Here is a 19564-nt window from a genome sequence, read left to right on the forward strand (position 1 = left end):
ACCCTCATAGACTTCAGGAAATATTGCTTCTTTCCCAAGATTTTTAGTTGCCTTGTGTTTGTCCTGTATTGTCTAATATTTGCAGAGAAAGACTGACCACAAAGTTATAGGTCTGATAACAGTAATACCAATTGACTAGGGATGTTTGAGTAGGAATTTATTTTATAGTTAGGGATGGAGGGTGAGTTATGGTGACTTTGGATTCTCTACACAATTGTAAGGATTTGGAGAGTCAGTATATGGAGGCCACTCCTATGCTCAACAGGTAGTTTTATTGATTGAATGAAGGTTAACCTCCCTTTGCATCAAGGTCTATGTCTCCAATTTGTCTCATATGATCCAATTAACTTAAAATTAAACGTAAATCTGCACATACTTCGTGGCTGCCATATTGGATAGCCGGGCTCTGCAAGTGTTTTCGTAGTGCTATGTCCTAGAAAAGGGGAGTGTTTGTCAGGACTCTCAGCTGGGCCAATGTAGTGTCCGGGCAGCCAAGGGCTTCTGTGAAGAACAAGAGTGTGACCTTCATCTGGCCCCTTTGAATAACCGAGAGGAACTTGCTCACCAAAGCAGCCAGCTCTTTTCTGAAAGGTGCTAGCAAGGCTTTTAATTTCCTGCTGAATCTCCACCATTACCTACTAATAAAGGATGCATCTTTCTGACTAGCTTACTGCTGTACTTTTGTGTCTCGCTAGAATCAACTCCATGGATAGGTAAATGTCCCAGAAAAATACAACCCTGCAGTGGCCTGGAGTTAGGGGACTTTAGCTCAGGGTAAAGATATGTTACAAATTAAATGTTGCAGTCGGTATGTAAAGCTGCAATAAATAGAAACTGAGTTACATCAAGGATGGAATTAAACCTTAAATTTAAACTCCACAGCACTGTAATTAAAACTTAGCCTGTAGCAAATCATTCACTTGAGATTAAAGTAGTGTGGGGGAAGCAGAGGTTTGGGCTTACCTTGCTACAATTTATAAGTCTGAGCTACCAAAAGCTAACAGCCCTGCCCCCAAATCCAGCTCCCAATTAAAAACACAGTTTGAAAACCTTTAGGAGGCCTGAGGGGCCCCTTTAACAGAAGTCTGCCCCTTCCCCCCTGCCTAAGTCTATGAACAAATTAAAAAATATTACCTGGTCCCCTGATGGTCTTCTGAGCTGACACGGTGTTTTCATTAATACATCATTAGAGTAATGGCATTGTGCTGTCGTTTTGCTTTCAAAACAGCCTGCACTTCAACCACTGTTAATACAGGTTCAGAGGCCTCTGGACACTTTGTTCCTGGGAAATATTATTCAGGTCATATAAATTTTTAAAAAGGAAGACAAACTGTAATGAATAATTTTTAAATGTATTTTTTTTTTATCCCAATATGGGATGTTCAAGGCTTGCTTAGTGTTTTAGGTTTATTTGTTAGTTTTGCAAAACAAGTGCTGGGGTCAGCTTAACTCTGGCCTTAACTCGAAGAACCAGCTGGCATTTCCAGTTCCCCCCAAACAGCCTACAATAGGTGTCTCTCAAGTTGGAAGTACATCATTGCATGTAAAAGCAGTCTGAGGACCCAAAATTGAAACTGTGGTGTTTTTATTTTCTAGACTGTGAATTGTTACCTCATAGACAATAATGGATTTATTCTGGTATCTGAAGACTACACTCAGGTGAGTGAGGAATCTCTACCTACTCACAGTAAGAATCCCAGACTGTGCTTGGTTCAGGGGAAGTGAAATATGGTGTTGAAACTTTGAGACAATGATCTGTATTTAAGAAGTAATAGCAGGAGATTATAAAACATTATTTCCACCCCTTTAAGAATGTCACAGCCTACTTCTCAGCAGGCCCCAAAGAGATTTTACCTCCAGGGAGGAGAGGAGGGGTGCAGAGCCCAGGGTCTGCTCTCTTACACATAAAATGTTCAATTTATAGAATTCTTTACCTCAAGTGTGGAGGTGCCTGAAAGAGTTTGGGTAATTTTAAGGAGGTTTCCTCCTTTTAATATTTTGATGTTTTATCTTTATATATAATTTATACATCCACACAAATATATGTATGTATGTCAACATAATTATTCTTTATGGCTTTCTTTCTGGTTTTTCCTTTTTAAAAGTCAGTTATCTGAGTCCTTGGATTAACTTGGGTTCTCAACACTGAGGGCCAAGAATCCACATGTAGATGAAGAATGTTTCTCATTTGATCCAGCCATGTGCAGTGTGGGGGCAGAAGGGAGAGATGGAAACAAACCAAACTAGGGTGCTCAGCAAAGAAAGCTCCACTTTTATTTGGAAATCAAAGTAAGAGTTAAAATCAATAGCATTGTTACAGAGAAACGTGAGTTTCTCCTTTAAAACGTGGTGCCTGAACGCTTTCTCTACAGTTAGAAATGAAATTAGCATGTTAGAGTCAAATCCAAATCAGTTTAGCCGTATGGTGTAGGAAAGTAACACCAGAGGTGGAGGCAGATGGTTTCTGATGTGAGCTTTCTTCCTTAACTCGATTTGGGATATTGGGTACATCCCTTAACTTGCCGGGACTCCTGGTGGGTTCTATGAACAGAGGATGGTTGACTGCAGAAGTCGTCTTCTAACTCTAATACTTGAGGATGCTAGCATTTTATAATGAGGTTTCATTTACATCATTTAAAATGTTTCAATAGTCAACAGTGTGATAGACCCATTAATGCCTAATAAATTAGTTAATTGTCCTTAAGTATGGCTCCTTAGGGTCTGAGCTCTGTGGCTTGTTAATTTGTGAACTCTGGCTCCAGGTAACATGTGGGACTGTGCTTCGGTTTTCCCTCTTATCTGTGAGAATGTTGTGGGATTTTAAATGTACCTTTGGTCGATGATAATTACATAGTTGGGACTCAAACTGCCCACACATGGTCTCCTCAGATGCTGGACGTCACTGGATGTTGGACAGTTGATGGACATTAGATAGGAAGGATAAGCACGTGAAACTCAGTCGGTTTCTTGGGAGCAGGAATGGCCATAGAGAGGCCTATGGTAACATACCCCTGTGTCTGGGAGGAGTGAGAACCCAAATTAATCTCCTGTGAGGAGGAGCTCTGCTGTCCTGCCATAATCATGGAGGGCTGGGATGAGAACCTGATCCTGTGGCGGGGGCAGGGTGGGGGGCGGGGGGACAACATGGCAGATGTCTTTAAGTGCTGAGTCTTGGACCAGCCAACAAAATGAACCACTGAAATAGTGACCTCTCCTAAGCCATAGCCACTACATGTGGTCTCTGTTCCCTCCTTTACTTCTGGGTAGAATAGCCCATGGAGCCTGCCCTGCCTTGGCTTGTTTAATGTCTGGTTTCCTGTACCCCAATTAGGTTAATTCTTCTTCATCTAACAACCAGTTCCATTGACACTGGCATATTTACACACAGGAAATGTGCATGTCCTTCTTGCTCCCAACAGCAGCACATACCCACAGAGTTTGCCAAAAGTTCAAGTTTCCCTGGAGTGAAAAAGGCAATGCTCAGTCTTCAATCAGTGAAATGTCATCTCCTTCTTTCCTCGTCTTTTCTGACTGTTTGGCAAAGCCTGTATGTGCCCTTCTGCCTGAAGACTCCTAAGAGCCTACTTGAGGTCACGCCATTATAAGGAAATCAGGATTTAGTTAATACAAAGTCTATGAACTTCAGGTAGGAGCTTCCCCAGTGGCTCAGCTGTGAAGAATCTGCCTGCCAGTGCAGGAGACACAGGTTCAATCTCTAGGTCGGGAAGATCCCCTGGAGAAGGAAATGGCAACCCACTCCAGTATTCTTGCTGGGAAAATTCCATGGACAGAGAGCCTGGAAGGTGCCAGTCTGTGGGGTTTCAAAGAGTTGGACATGAATGAGCACATACCACATGTGGAATTTATGTGATTTGGGCTCTGAGTGTAATGCCCTCTACTCTCTGCCACATAAGATACAAATTCTCAGAGCACTCACAGGAGAGATGGGGATTCTCTACTGGTCTGCACTGGCCCCTTCCAGTCTGTTGGCAGAGGAAGGCTGTTGGTCCAAGCTCTGTTCTGCCATATTCAATACATCATCCCCCTTGGCTCCAGGAGTCTGGAGGGATGTCCGAGGATGTTAATCCTTCATTCCACCATTCAGAGTTTGCAAATCTCGGCCAACACCAAGAACTAGACTTGCGGAAGCATAAGCTTAGCACTGGGGGAGTGCCCTGAAGACAGTCCCAGAGCCGGAGTCAGCCATTGGAAGTCTGACTGGCCGAGCCTTCTCTTCCCAGATCTGGACAGCTTTCTGTCCAGATTCTTGGTCAACATATTAGCTGCCTACGGACAAAATGAAGGTGTTCCTCAGAAAGTGACTTAGAGAAAGCAAGTGTTCTCCACTGTAGGAAATTTATAGAGCCGAGGAAGAAGACTGCTGTATATCCCTAAACAGGTCATTTAGGAATTATAAACAATTATTTTTATTACTGCTTAGGAAGCCCTTTCACAGTCTGTTTCTGTCTGTCTGAAGTAGTGTTTTACTCACAAGGAATTGAGAGCAGATTAATGCCTACTGCCTCCTTTCAAGAGTGTGTGTGCATGTGCTCCTACATGTGTGTATGTGCACATATGTGCACACATGTGCATGTGTGTTTTATTTCCAGCACTTAGCACATGTTATGCAATGCCACTCTTACCCCACCCCCCACCCCTGCCATGCATTTGAAACATCCACATCTGCTTATTTGTTTGCTCTGTAATCCCATAACTTCTCATGACTATTAAGACCTTTTCCATGTTTATGTAACAGTACTCCTGAAAACCTCCTTTTGCCCCTGTCAGCTCCAGGACACAAACTCTGTCCATTTTTATTTCTTCTCTGGTGTTTGGGCACATTATTTATCTACACTTCCTCTTGGGTCGTCTTTTCTTCCCCACAGACTGGAGACTTTTTTGGTGAGGTGGAGGGAGCTGTGATGAACAAATTGTTAACAATGGGCTCCTTTAAAAGGTAAGGATTTTACGGTTCCTTGCGCCCCACCCCCCCCCCCAAGAAAGGTTGCTTAAATAAAATAAAACAAACCAAGGTCAAATAAAGCAAGCCCAGACTTGACCCCATGGCTGTGTTCATGCTCCAGAAGATCTCCTGAAATTTGATGCCTTTTGCATGAGGGTTAAGAGTCTCAGAAACTCAGCTCACAATGCGTTCCCTGTTCCCTTAGCATAGTATTTACTAGAGGCTGGTCCTGAAGTCAGAGCCTGAACTGGAAGGAGATTATATTGGTCTGAAGCAAGTGATTGCAGAGAAGTAGGAACCATTTTCATTTGGTCAAAAAGGGAAGAGAGTGTCTTGTCTCACACTGACAAACTGGTGAAACTTGCTAGCAATCTGGAATTCAGGGATGGAAAGTGATGTTTAGAGACTTGATATAATTTTAGAAAATCAAGGAAAAATTCACAAAACATGCTCCCGGATGGAGATAAGTTTAAATCTGCTGATAGAACACAACCAAGAGGTTTCAGAATTCGCGGTAGGGACCACTCAGTTGAGTCGCAAGGGCTCTTGTTGACTCTTGAGTGACGCTCACAGCCCCGTGTCCCTCATGGGCAGGCCAGCCATACTTGTGGGAATACCAGAGCTGATGGGAAAGGACGTCACCCTAAGAGATCAGGATCCCGGTGATGTGCCCCCAGGAGTCAGTTCTCCCTCACCTCAGCCTCCCAGGGAGAATAGTGGCCTCTGAAGTGGTACTTTCCTGGACATATTTGATGCTGTTAAATATATAATATCAGGAAATACAAGGATAGAACCCAGTTCTCCTGTGAGAACTATTGCACATTGGTTGCCAGTGGGGAAGACAGTCCCCGAGTTTATTACTCCCCTGCAGCTGAATGGACAGGAAGTGTTAGCTCAGGAAATCAGACTTTTAAGCTAGTCAATAAGACCAACTGAGCGCTGTGCTGAAAGCAGGGAATTCAAAAATGATGACCCAATTTTTGAGATTCTGTAGCTTGTTTGTGCCAGAAAGAGGGAAACAAGAAATGATATGTTAAAATGGCATAACTCCAGCACTTCTGAAACCTCTGACACACTTGCTTTCCAGCCTGCCTGAGTGTTCACCCCTGCTAGATTCCCTCTTTAAAATTCAAGTACATTTTTTGCCAGGAGTCATTGTACATAAGCTTGAAAATTGGGCATGGAGCTGGACTGGGGTTGCTGTGCTGGATTGTCTGCCGTCCGAGGCACCCCTGGCTTCTCGTGCCTTTACATGGTATACGTTTGTATTGTTTTAGCTTGTTTTCAACTTGGTGGGGGTAGGGAGAGACAAAAGAGGGAGAATAATCACACACGTGTTTCTCATTTGAAAGCATATTTTTCAACTTTTTTTTTTTTTTTAACAAAATTACTTTCTTCCCCCCTCTTCCCTCTTGGATTTTCCTTTCAAACAGTTTGGTGGGAGAGAGGAAAGGTTGAAGCAGTATTTTAAGTTCCTAGATTTCTCGTTACTGTGGGTGAAGTATGAATGACTTGAATTTAGAACTTTCTTCTACAAAAGTGGCTAACATCTGAGAAAGGGGGAAGGCTAGGACTCTCTCCTCGATTTTAACAGCAAGTGCTGTCATCCAGGAATTACCTGACAAACCTCCTAGGCCTCTTTGAAAGGCCCCCTCATGAGGCCAGGACAGAAATTACAGTTTGAGATTTGAAGTCAGATGGACTGGGTTCAAATCCAGGCTCTTGACATTTTCTGGCTGCTTGGCTCAGCGTTAGTCATGTTACCACCCCAAGCTTTGCTTTCCTTACGTGAAAAATGAAGATGCTAATAATAATTACTTGCAAAGGTTTCTGTCAGAGTTAAGGAGATAATAATAAGCATAAAGTTCTGACACAATGCCTGGCATATATTAAAGGCTCCATAATTGCTAGTTGCTGCTATGATTTCTGTTGCTGTGGATCTTTGAGTTTCCTTTTTACCTTGCACCAGATGATTTTTTTTAATTCATATATTTTACAACAGGCTTCCCATGACACCTAGCGATGGGGTCTCCATCCAGTGTTGGGGTACTGCCGTCCTTTTGGAACTCAGACATTCATGCCCTTGCCTTTTCCAGCATGCTTACTCAGAGAATAAGGTTGACAGTCCTGTTTATCAGAAAAAGTCTGTATTTCAGAAGCCCTGAAAGGATGTAGCCAAAAGTAATGGTGTGATGTCAGGCACCATATTTAACTGTACCCCACTCCCAAACACAGGGTGCATGGAGGCTGAGTTGCTTTGGTGACGTGGCTGAGCCGTGGTAAAGGTCAAGGTCCATTCACCTAGTTGATCTGCCATCTCAGCATCTTGGACAGTGTACCCTGGCACAAAGTTTCTTCATTTGGTCTGCTCATACCCAGTCCTAAAGAAACTCCTCTCATACCCAAGAGCCCCGCACACTATCTTCTTCAGAACAGCAGAGCTCAAAGTGAAGAATGAATGCCATCTCCCTTCATCAACCTCCTTTTATCTCTCTCCACTGGTCCATAGTCACTGCCTCTCTCTCTAAAGCAAGGCGATGCTTGCCTACTTGGCATGGACTCTTTCTTTGGTTGCTTGGCCACTTACCAGGTGTCTTGATGGCTAGTCTACTTAGCAGTGCCATCAGAGGGAAAGAGCATCTGCTTGTGGTCTGCAGTGCCATGTGGGAGGAAAAGAAGTCACTGATTTGTGCAAACATATTACCAACTTGAGGGAGCTTTGAGAAGGTTCTTCAGCTTCACATGCAAGCAGTCTAAGAGGTATAGTGGTCTCTCTTGGTTGCTTAGGCTGAGTCTTTGATTCAACTCTATCCACCCAGCTTATAGAAAACAGTGCTCAGGGCCAGATAACATACGTGGCCTCAGCAATATGAGAATAATGCAGGTAGCAGTAGCTATCTTCCAGGAGCACCTCCTACATACCAGGCCTAGGTTGCAGACCGATCTTAACACTTGCAGTCCTTTCCAACAACTCGAGAGACAGGTATAAACAGGACCAGCGCCTAATCTGCAGTGTCCAGTGCAAAACGAAAATGGGGGACTTTGCTCAAAAATTACTGAGAATTTCACGACAGCAAGAGCAGAGCAGTAAACACAGCATGCAGCCCTTCTAGGTGGTAGGGTTGTGTGCAGTTACACAGGCCACATGCCCGTGAAGCCGGGTCTATGTGTGTATACGCGTGTGGGTGTGTTAGTTGCTCAGTCATGTCTGACTTTTTGCGACACCATGGACTGTGGTCTACCAGACTTTTCTGTCCGTAGAATTCTCCAGACAAGAATACTGGAGTGGGTTGCCATTCCCTTCATATATGCATATATATGAAGTGGAGCTTGGAAAGGTTAAGAACTTGTCTCCATATAACAGAGTGGTGACAGAACTGGATTCAAACACCCTGCAGTCTAAGCAAGCATCGGGAGAATTTTCTAGCCTCTGCTGTTTACCTGGTTCTGTATACAGTAGCATTGTGTAGCTCATGGCGCTTCCTTCAGTTTTGTCTGAGACAAAGTGAAGCATAGCCAAGGAGGATGTTGGCTCAGCAGTAACTTATCTGGGTGAGCAGAACTTTCAGGAAGGGAGGCTAGCCGAATGATAAGATCACCCAGATTTCTTTTAACTGAAGTTGATAAATCATTAAACCAAGTCATGTTCCCAGGCTTCACATATTTTCTCATAAGATACCATATTCCTGGTCAGCTTTTTGTGTTTCAAACAGAGAACTTGAAACATTTCTTTATTCTTATCGTGGAAAGTAAATGAACTCCCTAAGTAGCCCTGACTCATTTAGGGCTATTCATTTTAGCTGCTTTCTTTTAACTCAAGTTCATGTCCAGTGAGAGCTTGTATTCATATTTCTCAGAAGCCACACTCTATGGCAGTGACATTGCCCTTTTCAAAACTACTAAAACAATATCTGCTTTCAAAATATTTTTATTAGCATTCATTTATTTCCCCACCCCTTCTTGCCCCCAGTGATGCTAACTCAATGTCAAATATCCAGGGGAAAGTGAGAAAAAAATATATATTTTGCCGATCATAGGAGAGTCCAGGTTTCTGATAGGGTTTCTTTGATACATGGGACTTGAACCATGAAGACTTCAGTTTGAGCCTCAGAACGGCCACTGTGTGGACTTGGACAGATTCCTCAGGCTTTCTGAGCCTCAGTTTGTTCGTCAGCAAAATAGGAATTTCAGTGAGATGGGACTTTTGTGAGACTCAATTAAAATAAGAGAAGTAAAAATGCTTTGCAGATTGCAAAGCTATTACACATAGGAGGTAAAAGATTAGCTGTTGGATAAGATCTCCAGATGTCTGAAATTTTTTTTTCTTCTAATTTTCTCCTCTCATTTTAAAATCACTAATAACCCCCCACCCCCAAAGTAGTTACTGCACATCAGTGGCCTCCACAGTATAGCACTGGGGGTGGGTCTGTGGGCCTGAACTCCACTACCATCCCTGAAGAGCTTTGAGAACACACCTCTGCTCCAGCTGTGCCCCCACGAGATTCATATTAAACTAGTCTGGGGATGGAGCATCCATGCAATTTGCAGGTACTGACAGGATCAAGAAATACTAAGTTCAGTGCACCAGGGTTCGAGTCAAGGTGCTACCTACTTTGAAGCTGTCTGACTCTTGGCAACTTTAGCTCCATAATTTTGACTTTTTTTTTTTTAATAGCAAAATGAAATCAAAAGAATGGTTTTTATACCTGCAGTGAGAGTTAAATGGAATAATGCATGCTTGTACCACAGATCCTTGTGGTCTCTGCCAAAGGGTCTTCCTGTGTTCCTTTGTTCTCTGTGTATTAGAGGAAGCTTGAGAAAGGGAAGACCAGTGGGCATGCCTGGGAATGAAGGTGGCTCTAGTGGTAAAGAACCTGCCTACCAATGCAGGAGACAGAAGAGACACAGGTTCCCTGGGTTGGGAAGATCCCCTGCAGGAGGGCATCACAACCCACTGCAATATTCCTGCCTGGAGAATCCCATGGACAGAGGAGCCTGGTGGGCTACAGTCCATAGGGTTGCAAAGAGTTGGACATGACTGAAATGACTTAACACACAGCACTAATAGTTTGTTTTTGCCTTGGGAGCTACTGAGTCTCCTGAGAGTCTTTTGGTTGTGTCTTTCCTGTTTTGTTCTGTTTTTTGTTTGTTTGTTATATGTGAGTGGTGCAGCACGCCTGAGATTTCACCCCTCCAAGACCATGTTTAACTTTTCCCTGTAGAGTCCAGTGAATGTCCTCCTCACCTCGCCCCGGCCCCTGCCACCACACACACATTCATTAACATAGTTGACGTGTATAGAATTCACTCTGGTGGCTTTTTCTAAATTGCCTTTCTAAAAAGATGATTCACCAGGTATGTTGAAGACATGTACTGTTTCTACCCCTGTCTCCATATGATGAAACTGCGCTGGGCTCCATGGTGGATGACTGGCACTTTTGCTGTCTTTGGTGACTGCATTACATTTCAGTGAATGCCCTGGCCCCAGAATCCAGAGAGTGTTAGAGGAGGAGTCTGTTATGTTTGGATGCCTGCTCCCTGGTGCCGACTGCCCCACTGATGTCTTGATACTCAACAGCTCATGTAAGGAATGTAATGGCTTCTTGGCTTCCTGTTGACCTGACCATGTCCACAGAAGTGGTTTGTCAGAGGTGGCATTGAAGGGAACAAGAAGGCACATTGGCTTGGACAAGTGTGTTTCTGGGCCAAATTTTATGGAATGCAGAGACATGGAGATTCCAATGAACTGCTCTTGAAAATCCTAAAGCTGCTGCTTGAGGATCCCCAATTACAACAATTACAGTAGCCACTCATCTTCATCCTAACAGCAGCATGTCTCGTTTATTGAGTACTAAGTGCATTTGGCCCTTGAACAACACGGGTTTGAACTGTGCAGGTCTGTTTATACATGGATTTTTTTTTAATAGTCAATATTAAATACTACACAGTCTGTGGTTGGTTGAATCCATGGATATGGAACTGCGGTTATAGAGAAACTGTGTATACACAGGGCAAGCTGTACTCAGATTTTCAACTGCAGAGAGGATCAGCTTCCCAGCCCTTATATGGTTCAACAGGTGAGGCAGTCCAAACAGTTTTCATGCATTACCTTAATTAAGCCTCGTGTCAGATTCATGCAATAGCTATTGTCATTGTTGACATTTGACAAAAGAGGACCTGGATATGGAGGCTTTAAGTGTTTTAGTAATTTTGTCAAGTTCACCCACAGTAGTGAGTAGTTGTCATTGTTTAGTCACTCAGTCATGTCCCACTCTTGGCGATCCCATGGACTGTAACATGCCAGGCTTTCCTGTCCTTCACCATCTCTTGGAGCTTGCTCAAACTCATGTCCATTGAGTCAGGGATGCCATCCAACAATCTTGTCCTCTTTCGTCCCCCTCTCCCCTGCCTTCAATCTTTCCCAGCATCAGGGTCTTTTCTAATGAGTCAGCTCTTTGCATAATGTGGTTGAAGGATTGGAGCTTCAGCTTCAGTATCAGTCCTTCCAATATTCAGGACTAATTTCCTTGCAGTCCAAGAGACTCTCAAGAGTCTTCTCCAACACCACAGTTCAAAAGCATCAATTCTTCAGTATTCAGCCTTCTTTATGGTTCAACTCTCACATCCATACATGACTACTGGAAAAACCATAGGTTTGACTGTATGGGCCTTTGTTGGCAAAGCGATGTCTCTGCTTTTTAATACACTGTCTAGGTTGGTCATAGCTTTTCTTCCAAAGAGCAAGCATCTTTTAATTTCATGGCTGCAGTCACCATCTGCAGTAATTTTGGAGCCCAAGAAAATAAAGTCTGTCACTGTTTCTTTTGTTTCCCCATCTATTTGCTATGAAGTGATGGGACTGGATGCCATGATCTTTGTTTTTTGAATGTTGAGTTTTAAGCCAGCTTTTTCACTCTTCTCTTTTACCTTCATCAAGAGACTCTTTAGTTCCTCTTCATCTTCTGTCATAAGGGTGGTGTCATCTGCATATCTGAGGTTATTGATATTTCTCCCAGCAATCTTGATTCCAGCCTGTACTTCATCTCGCCCAGCATTTCACATGATGTACTCTGCATATAAATTATAAATAAACAAGGTGACAATATATAGCCTTGACATACTCCTTTCCCAATTTGGAACCAGTCTGTTGTTCCATGTCTGGTTCTAACTGTTGCTTCTTGACCTGCTACAGATTTCTCAGGAGGCAGGTCAGGTGGTCTGGTATTCTCATCTCTTGAAGAACTTTCCACAGTTTGTTGTGATCCACACAGTCAAAGGTTTCAGTGTAGTCAATGAAGTAGAAGTAGATGCTTTCCTGGAATTGTCTTGCTCTTCTATGATCCAATGGATGTTAGCAATTTGGTCACTGTTTCCTCTGCCTTTTCTAAATCCAGCTTGAACATCTGAAAGTTCTCAGTTCACATACTGTTAAAGCCTCACTTGGAGAATTTTGAGCATTACTTTGCTAGGATGTGAGGTGAGTGCAATTGTGCAGTAGTTTGAACATTCTTTGGCACTGCTTTTCTTTGGGACTGGGGTGAAAACTGACCTTTTCCAGTCCAGTGGCCACTGCTGAGTTTTCCAAATTTGCTGACATATTGAGTGCAGCACTTTCACAGCATCATATTTTAGGATTTGAAATAGCTCAGCTGGAATTCCATCACCTCCACTAGCTTTGTTTGTAGTGATGCTTCCCAAGACCCACTTGAGTTCAACACTCCAAGATGTCTGACTCTAGGCAAGTGATCAGACCATTGTGGTTATCTGGGTCATGAAGATCTTTTTTGTATAGTCCTTCTGTGTATTTTCTTAATATCTTCTGCTTCTGTTATGTCCCTGCCATTTCTGTCCTTTATTGTGCCCATTTTTGCATGAAATGTTCCCTTGGTATCTCTAATTTTCTTGAAGAAATCTCTAGTCTTTCCCATTCTATTGTTTTCTTCTATTTCTTTACTTTATTCACTCTGGAAGACTTTCTTAGTTCCCCTTGCTATTCTTTGGAAATCTGAATTCAGATGGATATATCTTTCCTTTTCTCTTTTGCCTTTCACTTCTCAGCTATTTGCAAGGCCTCATCAGACAACCATTTTGTCTTTTTGCATTTCTTCTTCTTGGAAATGGTTTTGATCACTGCCTCCTTTATAGTGTTATGAACCTTTGTCCATAGTTCTTCATGCACTCTGTCCGTCAGATCTAATCCTTTGAATCTATTTGTCACTTCTACTGTATAATTGTAAGTGATTTGATTTAATTCATATATGAATGGTCTAGTGATTTTCCATATTTTCTTCAATTTAAGTCTGAATTTTGCAATCAGGAGTTCATGATCTGAGCCACAGTCAGCTCACAATTGTGAGCTGGGAGATGGAATTTGAACTCCTGTCTCTGAAATTCCAGGCCATGTTTTCCTAGTCACCGCTCATCTTTTCCCATAGATGGAGAAAACTAAAGTATTTTCTGGAAAGATATTTGTTCATCTTAATCCTTGTTTTGTTTCGAGAGAAAGTAAAAGAAGTCTTTCAGACTTGGAGTCCAATGTATTGGTTAGTTGATTGTACTAAAAATAATAGGAAATTCCAAAATATCAAAGGGTTAAAGAGTACAGAAGTCCTCTAAATGCTGAATCCTACTTCCTGTGAAATTCACTTTGAAGCCTTCCAGAGATGAAGCTGGATTCCTGACTCCTAGTTTTCTCCACATCCCACATTCCCAGCGCAGTCCTAAACACACGTGGTCATGGCCACCATGTAGCACGTCTGTCCACGGTGTCTTACCCCAGGCAATGAAAGCAGGGGCACTCAATAACACGTGTTGGGTTTGACTGATATCAAGGACACTGGCAACACCAGTACCCTTAGGTTCTGACATCCGAGCCTCGGTCGTGTGCCCCACGATGTGCCAGGAACAGCCCAGGCGTTACCGTGGCGCCCGTGCTGGGAGATGTGCACACGGCTCCAGGAACCTGGCTGGGCCCAAGGATGCGCCTCCAGCGTCCGGGCTTCCTGCCTCAAACGGGCTTTGCATTCACTCATTCCGCAAGCAGAATTCAACTATTTCCTTATGTTTTTTACTCAAAGAAAGAAAAGAAGTTTTACCTTTTCTACATGGAATTAATCATGATTGCATTTTCCCCCTTCAGTTTCAAGGAAGGCTAATTTTCATGGGCCAGTTGAATGAGCAAACAAGCAACTGGCTAGGTGGACCTACTAGGCACTTGCGTATGTTATCCTGTGCCCCCGGATTGAAGCAGGTGTGGCTGCTTCCCAGAGCCACAGGGACTTCACCTCTTGAGCGTCAGTTTCCTCTCCATGCCCCAACATCCAAGATAACACTTGGGTGGCGCAAAGTAATTGATAACTTCTTACTGTTACTGCTTTTACTACCTGGGTGAGGTGCTGATGTGGCCGTGTCTGTGACTTTGTTTCTTTTCATAGTCTCAGCACCAGTTGATGAAAAGCACTTGAGGCTGATCAACCTCTGTTTCATCTATAAAAGAGTGAGGCTCACCCTCAGGGCTCTGTACCCGACCCCGAGGGGCCCTGATGCCTGGTGTGCTAGGCTTCTGGTTGGTGCAGCCTTGTGGCACTTATTCTGTTCTAATGATGGGTGCTCATTAACTAGGTAGGTTTTAGTGATTTTCCATCAGAGGTTTCAAAGGCAGCTTCCACTCATCACCTCTGCTGTGTTAGATGTGCTGTATTGATCTTAAAGAATAGTACAGTCTCTGTAAGAAGAGGCTATGGGATGAGTTGGCCACCTAGGCAGAAAGGAGAGAAGGAAAAGCTCCTTTTGGATCTTCTATTAGCGTTCAGATCAACAGATGGAGCTTTCCACTCTCCTGGCTGCTAAGGTGTAAGAAAGAGTAAGGCTTCCCATGGTGACAATCCATTTGTTTAGAATTTCCTATGTTCCTGCTCCATGCCCTGACGCTTGGAAGTTGAAAACTGCTCCAGAGAACACATTTTATAGCCCAACAAAGAATACATATTTTTTACATGCTGCCCTAGTGAGTCACTTTGCTTTTCCTACTTTTTGATTGAAAATTGTTTAAATATGACCCTCAGTGGGTCTTTATGTTCTTAGGGCCATATTTGTAAACGTTAAGCTGTTTCAAGACTGGTTTGGGGGCAAATTTTTCACCAAAGTGAATTAGAGTCATGGCAGGTAAAGTACCTGGCCTCATGGTCACATAGTAGGTGTTTAATAAATACTGGTGCCCACCATTAGTAACAACCTTAAATTAGCTGCACTCACGCCTTTGAAATTCAACCTTGTTTTTTTAGGAGAAATCTTGTTCTTGGTCGTAATTTTTGTCTAGTTGGAAAAGAGCAGAGTCAGGAAAATGGCTTTAAGTAAACCATAATGTCACGAGCCGGGCACCCAGTACAGGACACATAGGGTTGCCCATGCTTGGTTTGCATTGCTTTGAGTTTCTTCTTCAGAGACTGTATCTGCCCTCCGCCACAGTTTCAGAGACCCATCTGGGGAGCACAGAGATGCTAATGATAAGGTCTCCCCAGCAGCCCACGGTTGCCGTGGCCTGGTGGTGATGTCATGGAGATTAAGGCCTGTTATCTGTAATAAGAATAAACCCCTTGCTGAGTGCAGCAGTGCACCAGCCCAACCTTGGGCTGGGCAGGTCGCTCGGGCTTATTTTAGAGCCAAATTAAAGCAGGCAATTATCATGTTCTTTAACTATAATCAGCCGAACAGGATACAGGTAGCCACAAAATGGAGTTATTTAAAACAGTAACAAAATCACTTCAGAAAGGGCAACAATCTGGAAGTCTCTCTGCAACATCTAGTTAAAGCTGTCTTAAGTGTGGAGAAGACAGAGCAGGTTTGTTTTGCAACCTCCTCCCTGGCAATCAGATCAGGAAAGCTTCCTTATGAAATGAAAGGCAGGGACCCTGACCCGGAGGCTGCCCCCAGAGCAGTTGAGTTTGACCCCAACTTGTAAACTGGAGCCTTTGAAAATGATTCCCGCAGAGTCCTGAGCTTCCAGCCATCTGTCTGTCAGGGAAGTTACCAGGGCAAAGGGGTCTCACTAGCCTGGGCAGTTGGTCCAGCCTGGCCTGATGACCCCGTAACAGCCCCTCAACTTGGGTTGAAAGTTGATTCTGGATATTGATTATGAGACTTTATCTTGGGTAGCTTTTCCTGTGACATTCCAGTAAGACTCTGGGGTGGGACACAGGGCTGAATTCTAAGCATTTCCTAGGACCTGTCAGAACCTGCTGCTGAGCAGAAGGCAGAGTGAGGTGGATTCAGCGTGGCCCCCATATAATTCTGGCTCTGCACCTGTCAGGTATGTGACCTTGGGCACATTTTTAGGCTGGCCGAGACTTGGTTTGCCTCTCTGTGAAATGGGGATGATTAGACTCTCGCAGGGACATCCTTAGAAGAGTACCTTGCTGACAGTTGCTAAATAGACTTCAGTAAACATCAGCTATTGTTACCCTGGTCTTCAGCTATAAAGCTCATGGACAGAAGCTGCCACATGATCCCTTGATAACCCCAGCGTGGCTTCTGAATGTGTCTGTTACTGCAGTAACAAGTGTGAATTTTACACTGCATCATACATGCCAATGAGCTAAGAAAACCAGGAGGCCTATCCAGCCAGCTGGATAAAGCCTGAGTCAATTCCCAATGCGTTTAACACCACCCCCATTAATTAATAATGGCAGTGAAAACCAGACTAATAAATTACAACAGCAGCTGCAGCCCTGCCTTCTGCTGAATGCCTCTTCTGTACTAGGCACTGTGCTAAGGGCAGTACATGTGTATAACCTCATTTAATCCTCATGACCACCCTATAAGGAATCCATTGCTCTCACTATTTTACAGATGAGAAAACTGAGGCACAATGAGGGTTAAATAAAAACAGCATTGTAATATGTAGATGAGTTATGATTTGAGCTTAGGTCACTGGCTTCAAAGGTAGATTGTTAATCATTAAGTTACACTACCAGTCACTTGGGACTCTGGGAATAGTGTAGCTTTAACAGTCCAAGATCCAGCAAAGAACAAAATCAGGCTTTCTGTTGTAAGACTTATGATGAGACTAGCATGATGCATAGTGTATTTCAGTATCCTTCTGATTATTTAAATAATAATTTAAATTATCCTTGCCCGATTATTTAAACTCAGAACATCTCTGGAAGTTTATTTATAAGTGAAAAAATAAAGCCTCAGAAGAAGGTGAACAACCTGCTATGATTGCACCCTGGATAAATGGCAGAACCGACCTTTTAAGCCAAGGCCCTACTTCATCCATGTCTATAAGACGCCAAGCACAGCCATGTTCCATTCAACCCATGCTGCCTTTCACCAGCTCTCATCCAGATTCCAGCTGCAGAGACAGAGTTGGCTAGTAGGAAAAGGATGAAGCTAATAATAGTTCTGGTCAAATCCTAGAAAACCCTTCCAGGGGCACCTGCAGAAATCCCCTGCTGAGAATGCAGACTGGCGTGGTGGGCCAGTCAGGGGCCAATTAGCGTTGTCCATTGTGGCCTACAGCTTATTCCGTGGCTGAATTAGTGTCAGGGCTGCATTAGTGATGAGTGTTTCCGTGAGAAGTTTATTCAGGGAGTTCCCCAAGCCAGATGCTTGGATGGCTCATAGGCTTCATTTCTTTCTCAATGTACACTGGTTCTGCTTGCATCTGCTGAGAGGGAAAAAGTCAGAGGACAGTCAACAAGACTAAAAATGTCCTGAAGAGGAAGGGGCTTTGGAGGACTTGCCAGGAGATTGTGCAGCACAGGTACCCACTTTGGCTTTGCTGCCTATGGATGCCTGTGTGGTGCCCATCACAAACTGGTTTCCATCTCAATATGGTCAGAGTGGCCAGTTTTCTTCTGGGTGCCCATAGGTGCTCTTTGGTTAATCTGGATGTGTAATCTCTCTAATTTATTTCTAAAGGTGGAAGCCTTCACATCACGTTTTGCAGTTGATCTCTTCAATCTCAGTTGCCTCATCGACTATTCAAGATTCAGGCAATCAGATGATCTTTCATGCATTCGACCTTTTAAGCCAGAATAGTAATACTTTCTCCATGCTGGGTGCTATGCTAGGTGTGAAACAGATCCAACCCCAGTCCTGCAGTATGGAACTTTTATTCTAGCATACGTTCCCAGCCCAACATTAAGTATGTTTCACATTAAGCACTGCCTTATTTCAGAAAGGGATTCCTGGAGGGAGAATTCCTTCTAGTCATTTAGAAATTCATGTATTACAGTGTTAACGTGTCATCTGGCAACTGTTACATAACTCAGGTTGGACTTTAAGTGTCTCTCCTTTGGGATGCCAGGAATAATGGAAAGAGGAACTGGGGGGAGGGGTGAAATACATGTGTGGGATAAAGTATTTGCTCCATCTTAAAGCTCTTAACTGGCTACTGGAAATTGCCATTCCTTTTTGCTTTGTAAAGGTGTTAATAAGAAACTAAACTGTCTGGAAAAAAATTGAAAATAAAATATCGTTCCAACTGAATAAAGGTCATAACTAGAATAAGAGCTATATTTTTACCACCAAGGCAGAAAAATACATCCATTTTCTTGTTTCATAAACTGCATTGTTTTCAAAAGTAAGTATATACTCACTACTATGGTGGTGGTAATGAAAGAGAGGGAGCAGGGTTCCAACCAAGGAGTCAGCTGGTTTTCAACAAATAGTCAAGGATCTGGCTTTCTCTTAGTCTGAGCCTATTTCTTAGTGCCTAAAAGAGACAATGGATCCTGCCATTTCTTAACCCCAAGTGACCTTCCCCAGCTCTTCTCAGCCTTGGAGACAGTCCATGTGGGTTCCAGCAGAGGCCCAGGATTCAGTTTATTTATTTATTTATTTCTTCAGGATTCAGCTTAAAACAGCATATTCTTTTGGAGTATCTTTGTCCATGCAAGTCATCCTTGTTCAAGCCAAAATGACTATTTTATCATGCTTTTTCGGGAGGAAGGTTCTGCTGCCCTTTTTCCATCCCACTGATAACCTTTGTTCTCTTTGTTCTTTAAGTTCCAAGTGTGACATGACTGTGTGTGTAGTCCTGGACTTTGCCATGTCCCATGCTTGTCACTCTTGTTGTTGTTTAGTCACTGAGTCGTGTCCGACTCTTTTGTGACCCCACAGACTGTAGCCCCCCCCTCCCCGCCCCCCGCCCAGGCTCCTCTGTCCATGGGATTCTCCACGCAAGAATACTGGAGTGGGTTGTCATTTCCTTTTCCACGCCATCTTTCCAACCCAGGGGTGGAACCCACGTCTCCTGTATTGGCAGGCGGATTCTCTACCACTGAGCCATCTGGGAAACAACAGCCTTGTTAGGCCTGCCTTGGTTTGTGTTTGTCACTGTTGTGCTGGCTGGTGGTTCGTGACTGTTCACCTGCTGGTTGGTCCACAGCACCATGTGGTTCTCATGTTCTCCCATTTAGTGAAGCTCCTTTCCCTTCTCTTCTGTAGAATTACCCTTTATGACTATCAGGCCATGTGCAGGGCCAACAAGGAGAGCAGCGACGGCGCCCATGGTCTTCTGGATGTAAGTACAGCGCAGTCACTCAGAAGACAGATGTGTGTTTTTTCCTGTCTCGGTGTGTGAGCGTATAGTTTTCC

General features: G+C 43.6%; 1 protein-coding gene across 4 annotated transcripts in view; it reads left to right on the forward strand.

Moving 5' to 3' along the window:
* The window catches only part of CACNA2D3 (calcium voltage-gated channel auxiliary subunit alpha2delta 3), an 853893-nt gene that overhangs the window by 772629 nt on the left and 61700 nt on the right, over nt 1–19564 (forward strand). For all 4 annotated transcript variants that reach the window (XR_006264409.1, XM_043442153.1, XM_043442156.1 and 1 more), the window contains 3 exons: nt 1597–1659; nt 4887–4957; nt 19415–19490. Coding sequence is in view for 3 of the 4 variants with exons in the window: in XM_043442153.1 (XP_043298088.1) it covers nt 1597–1659; nt 4887–4957; nt 19415–19490 (210 nt within the window). In the remaining variant the exon portion in view is untranslated. The remainder of the gene's footprint in view (nt 1–1596; nt 1660–4886; nt 4958–19414; nt 19491–19564) is intronic.

Source organism: Cervus canadensis, chromosome 22 (assembly GCF_019320065.1).
Source record: "Cervus canadensis isolate Bull #8, Minnesota chromosome 22, ASM1932006v1, whole genome shotgun sequence".
Taxonomy (NCBI): domain Eukaryota; kingdom Metazoa; phylum Chordata; class Mammalia; order Artiodactyla; family Cervidae; genus Cervus; species Cervus canadensis.